The 12,144-nt window shown below is 37.1% G+C and overlaps 1 protein-coding gene across 4 annotated transcripts in view; it reads right to left on the bottom strand.

Moving 5' to 3' along the window:
* The window catches only part of trip13 (thyroid hormone receptor interactor 13), a 35,084-nt gene that overhangs the window by 6,744 nt on the left and 16,196 nt on the right, over positions 1-12,144 (bottom strand). For all 4 annotated transcript variants that reach the window (XM_048523739.2, XM_048523747.2, XM_048523752.2 and 1 more), the window contains 7 exons: positions 11,174-11,246; positions 10,021-10,084; positions 9,353-9,439; positions 6,506-6,612; positions 2,466-2,619; positions 2,207-2,319; positions 73-142 (listed from right to left, as the gene is read on the bottom strand). In XM_048523739.2, the coding sequence (XP_048379696.1) occupies positions 73-142; positions 2,207-2,319; positions 2,466-2,619; positions 6,506-6,612; positions 9,353-9,439; positions 10,021-10,084; positions 11,174-11,246 (668 nt within the window). The remainder of the gene's footprint in view (positions 1-72; positions 143-2,206; positions 2,320-2,465; positions 2,620-6,505; positions 6,613-9,352; positions 9,440-10,020; positions 10,085-11,173; positions 11,247-12,144) is intronic.

Genomic DNA, 12,144 nt, shown 5'->3' with positions numbered 1-12,144 from the left:
TTTGAAAGTTATCTGAAGTCAACTATGCTAGTCAGTGAAGTCGACATACAGACTCATTGTCACAGAACCTACCTGAATGTACAGTGCATGAGCTAGGAAAGGTAGCTTTCGCAAAACTCGTCCACTCAGTCCTTCACTTTTCCTACATTGAATAAAAAGAAAAAAAATCTTCAAAATGGAAGCTAAGATTTATGAAATAGTCTGGTCTTATATTAAAAACAAAGTTACCAGCACTCAGAGGGAATGTGATTCAGATTGTAAAATTATTTTCTTATAAAAATTCACAGTTGAAAGGCTTTAGTTATAAAATATAATTTTCAAACTCAGTCAACTTGATACCAACATTTATCAGAGCAAAAGTCTACATTGCTGATACACTGACACACCAACATCTTACATAATAGACATAATAGGTAGAGTTGATGGGCTCTGTTCTCAATTTACCCAGTGTCATGGGACCCAAGTCTGTTAGTATAGGAAAGAAACTGTAGGTACTTTAAGCAAAAATCAAGGGGGCAAGTGAATGAACAAGAGGGACCACGTCAGTGTGAATGAAAAGAGAGCATTGGGGGCGTGGATGCTGGGACAGAAAGGGAAGACAAGGAATTTATGGGAGAGAGAGGTAGGCTCAAAAGGGATAGGAAAAAGGAGGCTGCAAAGAATGTTCAAGTGAGTCAACATCTTTGCTAATATTAGCAACTCTCAGAACATTAAATGACTGAAGTAATGAATTACTTGCAAATGAAAGCTGTATCTCTAGCTTAAGACTATATACGTTCAGGAGCTACTCAATGGAAATTTGTGGACAGCACATTTTCCAATTAACCTGTTCAAGAGATATTTTTATACATGCCTGAAATATCTAGGCCTCTTAAGTTCAGAGGTGGGGACGTGACCACTGCACCACAACAGCACCAGTGGATGCTATTGTAATAAATACCAACTATTACATTTAAATTGGAGACAGAGTATCTAAGATATAGTAAAGAGTAAGGAATGGGCAACAAGTGAATAATCATTTTTTCTAGCTTTGTGGATTTGCAGTAGAATCGCAGTAACTAACCTCAATCTGTGGTAGGTGCATTCAGGGTGATGTTTTTCAAAATGATTGACATATACTTCTTCACACACAAAAATGTTTGCTAACTTACCGCTATTGATTTGTACCAATTTAAATGCAATTGTTTCTAAGTAATGACTGTTATCCTTGTTTGCTCTGTCTTCGAACTTAATGAGGTTGATCGTTATTGATGATATTAATTCTTTTCCCTCTGCTTCTGACAGAATCCATAAAACCCTTTATGTCTAAACAATTACCGGAGCTAACCCTAACCCTAAACCTACTGTCGACCATATCACGTGAAAAATCAAAAGTAATCTTCAGGGGCAAAAAGAGTTGTGCGTGATCAGCACACCCACAGTGCAAACACAGGAAAGCATTTCCATAGTTGAAAGAGTAGGTTGGGTAAATCAGGGTAGGTGCAGGATTACTTTTGTATGTCCTCAGCTTCACAACACACAAAAACAGCTTCTATCTTTCTTGATCATACAGCTTGGAAATAGGCCCTTGGGTCCAACCAGTCCAATACAAACATAATACCAAACTAAACTAGTCCCATTTGCCTGCTCCTAGTCCATAATCACTCTAGACCATTCCTATTCATGGACTTATTCAAATGTCTTTTGGATGTTGTAATTGTACCCACATCCACCACTTCCTCAGGAAGTCCATTCCACATGAACCATCCTGTAAAAAAAAAATTGCCCTTCACTGTGTTTTTGTAAAAAGTCACCCTCCCCTCACCTTAAAAATGTGACCCATAGTCTTGAAGTCCACAAACCTTGGGAGAAGACAACTACTATTAACTCTAGCTATACCCCTCATTATTTTATAAACTTCTAAGGTCTCCTCTTGTCCACAATGTTTGGAAAACAATACCAAGGGAAAAAAATCATACCATACACACTGACTACTTGACTGCAATGTGAAACTGATCAAATCCATCAACAATTTTATTTATCCAATGCTCATATGGCTACATTATAATATCAATTTTTATTGTTAATGATCCTGAAAATGCAGTAAAAGAAAATCAACTGAAAACTCAGAAGCACACAGTCCTCACACATTTCATGTTGGAGGATTAGCGAAAAAGTACATACGAACATTTGGCAAGAAGGTACTCAAACAATAAAATTGTCTTACGCCGCAATATTCTTAAGTGCTAAACTTAGCCTGGACACATCATTTTCTAAGAAGCTGATCATCTGCAATTCTCTCAAGGTGAGCAGTTGCTGCCTAGGATAGATGATTTGGCACTAAAAAAAAGTCAAAAGAAAGAGGTAAATGATTCCACAGATACATCATTATCTTCTTACTCACTCTTCCAAAATCAATAATCAATTTAGCAATCTCAGCACACAAGCTTAAATTTTCTCAGCAAACAGGAGAAATGGCACCATACCTTCATTAGTTCCTCCAGACAGGAAAGATAGATCTTAAAAATAGCTGCAGCAGATGGTGGCCCAATGTACTGCTTGATATCTGCTCTGTCCACAAAAGCCAAGTCTATTTTTTCTGTGATATTTGATGTAGTCAGAATTATAACATTGGGAAATCTAGGAGTGCAGAGAAAAGAATCTCAAGTATGGGGGAGGAGCTTGTCAGTACAAATTTTAGTTTAAAAATCTTCTCTCAAGGTCAGGGAACAGAAGACATGGAGGTTGAATTACACCCATGGCAATTCATTGTTCCGAAACTGTATATTTTAAAAAATAATTAAGACATACCATTCCATTGATAAATTTCAATTAGGAATCCCATTGTTATTTTTCCATGGCAATAGCTTGGCTAATTACAGTTGACTTGCTAGCAAAACAACACCGTCTTTACCAGGTGATATAAATTATTATGGCTGTTTGAAATTTGGTATTCTTACATTTGTCCTATTAAATGCATGATGTAAAGTCTTAGCAAGAGGTATTCCTCTTCAATAACAGACTTCACTTTCTTCTAATCTTCCCTTCCACTGTAACAGTATCTTTTCAGCTGCATAATAACTTTAATATGCCTACAAGCAATTTGTAGAGCAAAGCCCGATTAGACAAAAATTTCATAAGCAAAAATCATTAAAAGGTAGCTCTGATTGAATTAACCTGCAGATATGTTCAAAATATATTCACGTCCATCTACTCGAACACAAGGCTGTGTTCTGTCACATTGATTATAAATCAGAACATCTGCCAAAGCAAAAGGCAACATCAAGGGCACTGCTTATTCTTTCACAAATGTTTATATCTTTTCACTCATTTATACTTGTTGTTACACAGAAACTCCCTCATCTACACCATCTTACATACCACCAACATTTATTAAATCTAAAGAGATGTGCTAATTTGCTTGTAGTTAAAGTAAAAAAATCACCCAAAACAGCAGCATAAAAGGTTGTTTGACAAATAGTATCGATCTAGGTTTGGGGTGGAAGCAGGAAGTGATATAAATGGAGCTGAATAGAAATTGCTGGAAAAGCTCAGCAGATCTGGCAGCATCTGCGAAGAGAAATCAGTCATTTCAGGTTGAATGGCACAATGTTTCAGAAGCCGAAACATTAACTGATTTCTCGCCAGAGATGCTGCCAGACCTCCTGAGCTTTCCCAGCAATTTCTGTTTTTGTTTGATTTACAACATCCGTAGTTCTTTTGGTTTTTGTAAATGGATCTAAGATATACGATGAGCAAAATGAACAGCAGAACATCCTACTCCTGTCTTTATGTTCCTGTAATTGCACAAATGATTCATGCAATACATTAAGATGTAGGTTCATTGTCATTTTGCAATCACAGTTCACTTCATCACTATAACAAAACACCAGGTGCTGAACAGACCAGAAGGATAACCAATTGCCATTCACCATCTTGCGGTAACAGGATTTGAGAGCTTTTGCCTGTCAACCTTCACTGTTGGAAGAGAAAGCATTGTGCAAGGATTCACATGGTACAGGGAAACCAGCAGCAGGAAAAAAAATACAAAGCAACCATTTATTGCCTCCATTTGTTGTCTAAATCCAATTCAGTTCATGCTCCAAAATTGGTTGGACTTTAGCTAAAAATCCTCAAACATTACATTAAAACTGAATTTGTTCAATGAGAAATTATTTAGCAACAATATAATCTGTTCTGAAAATAGATACTTCAACTTCTGCAAGAGTGGTCATGCTGAAAATAATGTTCAAAGATTATATTCACAATATAAAATTACTTTCAGCAAATGCATCTGCCAACACCTCTGAAGTTCATCTGAATACCAACATTTCCTAGCCCCTTACCACTTAAACAATCTGCTTTTCTATTCCTCCTACCACAATTGATAGTGGCTTGTGCACATGCACGCGTGTACATAAGCACACATGACTGGAATAGCCAGTACAGGAGTGTTGCTTTAAAGTATTTGTATGTTGTGTAACAGCACGTAAATAAAAACACCAGTCTGTTTGCTGGAACTCCTAAGAATGAGACATAATTTACTTACATAAGGCAGAAACATAGACGCAGAACATTAAGAGTGGAGACAGTACGGTCCACAGGGGCAATCTTTCAGCAGTGTAGCACCAACTCAAGAATTCCAGAACCTATGGCAGCCTAATCTTTGAGGACAGATCAAACTAAGGATGACAAGAGAAAGGTCAAGAAGCTTTTTGCTGATTGTCCTCCATTCCAGACTGAGTCTCAGAATAAAATGCCAACTAATTAAGACTGAGACAAGGAGAAATTTCAATTCTTGAGTTATGAATTTTTTGGATAATGGAATCAAGGGATAAGGCTACTGCGTGGAAAGGCATAGCTGAAGTAGAAAATCACACATACGAGTTACAGCACAGAAGGAGGCTGTTTAACTGTATTCTTGCTTTCCCCAGTGAGAATAAATCAAGTTGTCCTATTCCCCACCTCAGTGCTGCAAATTCTCCCTTCTTCAGTTGCTTTTCCAACATCCTTTCAAAAGCCATGAATGTCACCACCATGCTCGAGTACATTCCAGAGCCTAACCACATATTGTATAAAATAGTTTTCGCCCTGAAATTGCCTTTGGTTCATTTGTCATTTTCCTTTTATTGGTGTCCTCTGATTCTTATCTCTATGGTCAATGAGAATAGGTTCCATATCTACTTTGTTTACAGTCCTCATGTGTTTGAATACCTCTATCAAATCTAATCTCAACTTTCCCTCTTCTAAGTTGAACACATCCAATTTCTCCCACCTTACCCATATAACTGAAGACCTGCAGAAATCTTTTCTACACATAGCGTAAAGCTCTTGCATCCTACCAAGAGAAATGGACACAAATTGGGGAGGGCCATTATTTTAGAAAAGGTTCAGCAGAATTTCTTTGATTTTACATTTCATGCCTTTATTTATAGAATGGAGAATTTTGCCTCTCAACCTGCCCCAACAAAAACAGTGCACATGTACTAGAGATCTCTTTGCACACTTTAACCTTTAGGAATCCTACTTTTAAAATAATTACCGCTCCTCATTCTTCCTACAAAATGAATAACTTTCTTCGAACAAAATGTAGTTATCTGTCAGGTGTCCATCCACTTGCAAGTTTGAAAACTGTCCCCATTTTAAAAAAAAGTAGCAGTCTATAACCTGATTACCCTCTTGCAATCCAAAAAGCAACTGTTCACCAATATTCCGTTTCCTGTTACTCAGCTCACTTCACACCAATGCCATTACTGCTCCTTTTCTTGTGTGAGCTTTCACACTAGTGAAAAGTCTTTCATGTGACATTTTAAAAGGTCTTTTGGAAGTCTGTGTACCATCACTACATCACATGAAACCCAATACACTCCCTCATGCTACCACATCAAAAACTTCATCCATAATAATTAACTAAGATATATTGTAAATAAATTCATGCTTGCTCTCCTTCATTAGTCCACACTTATTTGAGATTCAATTTTATCCTAGATTGTAAGTTTTCCTACTATCAAAGTCAATTTGGCTGTTGCTAGATTTATCTTTAGACCCTTTTTGAAAAAGTTTTTAACATTTGCAATTTTTCAATCCTACAGCTCTACCCACAACTGCCTTCTCAGTGTCTGACCAGAATGCCTCAGGCAGAAAGGCTTTCTTTGCCTGCATCACAATGAATAGAAATGTGTTCATATTAACCAATGTTACCCTCCCAATACAGCTGTGAAAACCTAGGAACACAAAGTAAAACATAAAAGGCTCTTCAATCATTATGCAAGCTGAGAATGGCTACATTCAAATGGCAAAGCAATGATGATCAATTTGTGGCAAAATACACAACTGTTAGGGGCAAATAAAAAGACAATGACATAAGATTGATTAATGTTGGAACCTACAGGACTTGAGATCTAGAGATTAGTCGATGAAATAAAGATTAATTCAACAATTTTAAACATGTTTCGTTAATTGGTTAAATGGTCAAAGTAAAATGTACTATACAGAAACAGCTACAGCAATTTTGTAAAAAACTTACCTTTTGATCTGGTCTATTTGTGTCAATACAGCATTAACTACTCGAATAGCATCAGATGGCTCTGTTCCAGACTTTGAAGCATTCCTAGCTGCTGTCAAACTTTCGACCTGTAGCACAAGTGACATGAGTGCATTGTTAACCTATAAAACAGGTCATGGCCTGCAACGCATATTTTTATGTTCGTCCTTCAGGTCAAAATAACTAATTACTACTTTCAAAAATAAGTTCGCTGTTCAAATCGCTCCGAATTTTGTATAATGTTTCATTGTCAATTAAATTGCCACCAGCTTCTGCACAGATGTATTTAACAGATAAATTTAATTTTAACAAGTAACTATTAAAATAATTTGCCAAGCATTACTAATAACAACATACCCAGACAAACAGCAGAGCTAAAAATTCTGCATCGGTGACAAAGACTTAGGAGTTCGGTCACCCACCTTAAAATGTCACACCTAAGTGCAGACAGCAATCAAAAAGGCAAATGGAATGTTGGCCTTTAGAGAGTTAGAATATAAGATGATTAAAGTCATGCTTTAAATATATAAAGACTTGATTAGACAGCAGCTGGAGTGGTGAGCAGTTCTGAACAGCTAAATCTTCAAGGATACATTTGGAGGAATTGCAGTGTAAATTTCAGTTATATCTGGATACCAAGGGTTAATCTCCCCTTGGAATTTACACAAACTAGGCTTGCATTCCCTGAAAATATAGAAGTTTGTTTGATCAAAGTTCAAGGGTTTAAAGGAAACAAAAATAGGATGGATAGAAATATACAATTGGGAAGTCCAGGACTTAAGGGATGGTCTAAAACTTAAAGCCAGATATTTCAAAGAAACACTCTTTCTACACAAAAAATATATTTGGCAATTCCAACAAAAAGCAATTGGTACCAGATCAATCATTAAATCTAAAGCAGAGATTGACAGATTTGCATTACCCCCATCTCTAAATATGTTTTGGCTAAAGGCAAGCATATGAATTAAGATCATTGATCAGCCACGATCACATTGAATGTACAAACAGGCACAATTGACCAAATGGCCTACTGTTGTTTTTATGCTGCTGTGTTATCTCCGGAACAAAGCAACTAACAGGAATTTGATAGACTTTTAGGTGCTTTTACAAATTACTAGGATACGATTTTAACTCTGTAAAGAGTGGTCCATTGAATGAGATAATATCAAGCCTTTAAAATCTGGAGATTCCAGTTTGAACACTAATGATTGAGAATATTGGATTTCCAAGGTTGGCTGCAAGGACTTGCATTTTGAATGGTTTAGGTGATGACAATAGCAAAAGCCAAGATTTAATAACACAAGTACATAGGCACAGTGCCAACTGCATATTAGACAGTAAAGTCTAGGGAATTATTCTTCTCAATCACTAACAATGTCAACTTCCAGGGAAAGCCAGGAAAGAGTCTGAACAAGCCCTCCGAAGTCCTAGGGTCAGGATACATATAAACAAGAAACAGTAGAACATTCAGCCCTTCAATATGATCGGCATGGCCCTATCTCAATCCCATGCTCACTTTCCAGTTACCGCTTGATGCCTTTAAAAATCTAAAAAATGTGTCTTTCTTAAATGTATTTAGCCACTTGGGCTCCACAACCTTCTGGGTAGAGAATTTCACAGCCTCATTAGCTTCTGGTCGAAGAAATCTTTCCTCTTTCAGTCCGGAGACTGATGACCGCTGGATCTAGACTCCACACCAAGCAAAATATCCTCCTTGCATCTAGTCTGTTCAGCCCTGTTTAAAACTTGCATTTCAATTAGATGCCGACTCATCCCTCTAAACTGTAGTAAATACAGGCCGAGTTAAACAAAACTGTTTAGGACCGTCCTTCCATTCCCACTATCAGCCTAATAAAACCTCTGCTGCACATCCTCTATAGTAAGTATATTTTCTTTCTTAAATTGGGAGTCCAAAACTGCATGCAATGCTCCAGGTGTTCTCACTAAAGTCTTGCAAACCAGCAGCAAGACATCCGATTGCTGATCTCAAATCCTCTTGCAATGAAGGCAAACATACAATTTGCCTGTCTACTTTCATTGACTGGTGTACATGGACACCCAGATCTCTCTGTACATTTAGATTTCCAGAAATATTACTACTTAAGTTAAATTCTGTCCTTTGAGAGTGTGGGGTGTAAAATTTCCATGCTTGCTGACATCACAAAACTGGGCAGGATTGATGATCGTTTTTCACATCTGTGCCCACCTATCGCCACCATTCCATTACCTTCCTCCCTACCTCTCTAACTGCAACAGCCCCCTACCACCATATCCAGTCCTGAAGGGTAATACCCAAAATGCTGTCTTCTCCTTTCATCCAGATGCTGCCTGGCTTGCTGTGCACTTATCTCATTGTTGTTTGCAATCATGCTGTGCATGGATTGGCTGCCAAGCTTATTTACAGAACTTTGGGCAGAAAGTCTTTTTCACGTCCAGACATTATAACATCTCATTAATGTAAAATGTTTCAAAGCTATTAATAGCACAATGTGCTATATTATTAAACTGAAGCAGGTTATTATTAACAAATTTCACTACCAACTTTCTGCCAGTTAAAATGACAGTTCATAGCAGTCCAGTGACATCTAGTGGCAGATCATCAGGCTCAGCTTTCAAAACTTCTAAAACAAGTGCTGGACAAAAATCAAATTTTACTGCACAGAAACAGTCATTTCAGTTTGAGACTGTTTATGTTCCATAAACGTCTCTGCTCACCTTATTTCATCTCATCATAGTCAAAACAAAAAACTTGGAAAAGGTCTCATGAGCAGATTCAAACTTGCCACAGCAGCGCTAGTTTTAGATGTTCTATAGGACAGATGGTCTTACCTCATCAATTAAAACAAATACTAGAGATTCTGTATCCATAATTAGATCCCGAATGGTTTGAAACATTTTTGTAACAAGTTTTCCACTCTGTTAAGAAGAGAATTTCACATTAAAATTTAGTTCATTGTTAACGTTCTTTTCGCTGCTCCCCAGATGATTTTCTACATAGCAGACCAAATGTTTGCAAATTCTACTTAAAACGATGAGAAATCTGAAGGTCAGTGTGGACTTGCTGTGCCAAAAAGGGCCTGCTTCTACATTGTAAGGATTGTATGATCTAAGATCTCGTCTATGATTAGTGAAAATGGAGAGGGTTTAATAACACACTCTAATCAATAGCGGTTTTTTTAATGTGAACTACAACTTACGCTTTCGTGCAACGTAACGCAGGTGTTGACCTCACCAGAATATTGTTTTTTCTTTAATGTCTTCACAAAATTTATAATGCAGAATGTGGGCATGACTGAATTAAGAAATGTTAGATATTTATACGAAGATCATTTTATGGTATAAGAAGATAAAAAAAATCAAAAGCATCTGATTTACTGAGCCTTAGTTATTTAGTAAAAAGATTTTGCCTTGAAAAAAAGGGGAAGCTTTAAAACATTACAAAAATTATTTTGAACAAGAAAATAATCTGAATATGAAAATAAATGGCAATGATTTACCTCAGAAAACCATTTGGAGAAGAGGCTATGGCTATTGATTTCTATTAGCTGTCCATACCGGTATCTGAAACAGTGTGGGAACAGCCTCTTGAAGACATTTAAAAAAATAAAGTTCATTGGCAATCTAATCCTGACAATTAATGAACACACATGCCATCATAAAAATACAGAAGAAATGAGGTGAAAATAGTTACTTCCTCCAAATGTGAGACTATTTTGCACTCTCAACTACAAAATCTTTATTCAGACATGAAAATAACTCAATGACTGAGGATGTTGCAATAGCACAAAAGAAAATATACAGCCACTGAACGCACCCAGTCACAATACTACATCATTGTTCTTGTATCACCACTAATGCCATCTTTTCCTTATTCATTCATGGGTTGTGGATATTGCTGGTTAGGCCAGCATTTACTGCCCATCCCTCATTGACTCTTAACTCCCCTCTCAACAATCACATTGCTGAGAGTCTGGAGTCACATATAGGTCAGATCAGACCAGGTAAGGCTTGCAAGTTCCTTCCCCAAAGGATATTTTTGAACCAGTTCCCTACATTTGACAATGATTTCATGGTCACGATTGGACTGTTAATTCCAGATTTTATTGAATTCAAGTTCCACTATTTGCCACAAAGGAATTTGAATCTGGAATCCCAGAGCATTACCTAGATCTATGGATTAGTTTTCTAGTGGCTAAAGTTGGAAGCAGTTTTAATGCCAGAGTTTACAACTAACAAATCTAATTGATAACATCTATCAAAAACTGGAAATTTTATACTTTGAAATATATTAGATATATTCATGAGAATGTGAATGCTGTTCCTTAAGGGATGGATTCACGTCCGACTCCCAAAAGGGGAAATATTACATTTGTATGCTCAAACCGCTATATCATGTGGATCTAGGATTTAGAAATTACTTGAATTAAATCAAATTGTTAAGTTTCTACAACAATTCTATTCTGCAATAATGTTTTGCATGCCAATTCTTCTTTCCCATCACCCTATATACCCATGAAAATAGCCAGTTAAGGCCAAAACACACAATGTTCAAATGCTTCACTTCCAGCAAAGAATCCTTATTTACAAAAAAAAAGTGAGCAAACCTCCATGAAATTGTTTAATATAACGCAACACCTTTTTTGAACTTACCGGTGAGAAAATCGAATAGTAAGTTTTTGAGCTAGTGCTTTACATAAAGATGTTTTACCAGTTCCTGGGGGACCTGTGATAAAGAGAAAATATAAAGAAATATTGACATTTGTGGTTACAATTTAGTTATGATCTAAAAATTGTCTGCTTCTCAGGGAGGTGGAAGCAGATGCAATAGTAACTCTCATTATGATTCCAACGGATGGAACTACTTTTACAGTAGGCAGCTGTTCAGCCCTTAATGTCTGTGCCTGGCAACAATTTGACTACAATAATTTTCCAGCTCTTAGCTCTTAGACCTGGAGGCTGTAATAAAACAGGTCTAAACCTTAATGCTGCTTAAATGTTGAAAGATTCTGATCCAACTGCCCTTTCAGACAGCAAATTTCCACCTCTCATCATTCTCGTGGTGAATGAAATATCACAGCTCTCAATCTATGCTCCCTGATTATTGACCTGACTACTTTTTGGGTCTAAGGCCCAACCATCTTTAGCTGCTTCAATGACCTTCTGTCCATCCTGAGAAGTGGGGATGTTCACTGATGAATGCACAATGTTCAGCAGCATTCATAACTCCTCAAACACTGAAGCACTCCATATTCAAATGTAACAAGATCTGGACAATCTTACTGACAAGTGGCAACATGTATTCATGCCACACTAATGCCAAATAATGACCATCTTCCACAACAGACCATCTAACCACCATCCCATGACATTCAATGGCATTAACATCACTGAATCCCCACTATTAACATCTCAAGAGTTGTCAGTGACCTGAAATTCAATAGGACATGCCACATAAATGCAGTGGCTACAGGAACAGTTCAAATACTAGGAATATGCAGTGACACCGCCTCACACCCCAAAGTCAGGCCATCCTATTTAAGGTACAAGTTAAGAGCGTGATAGAATACTCCCCACTTGCCTGGATGAGTGCAGAATCAACACTCTCAAAGTTTGACAGCATC

Source organism: Stegostoma tigrinum, chromosome 2 (genome assembly GCF_030684315.1).
Source record: "Stegostoma tigrinum isolate sSteTig4 chromosome 2, sSteTig4.hap1, whole genome shotgun sequence".
Taxonomy (NCBI): Eukaryota; Metazoa; Chordata; class Chondrichthyes; order Orectolobiformes; family Stegostomatidae; genus Stegostoma; species Stegostoma tigrinum.
Note: the sequence above shows the minus strand (reverse complement) of the source record. Positions and strands in the feature narration are given on the sequence as shown.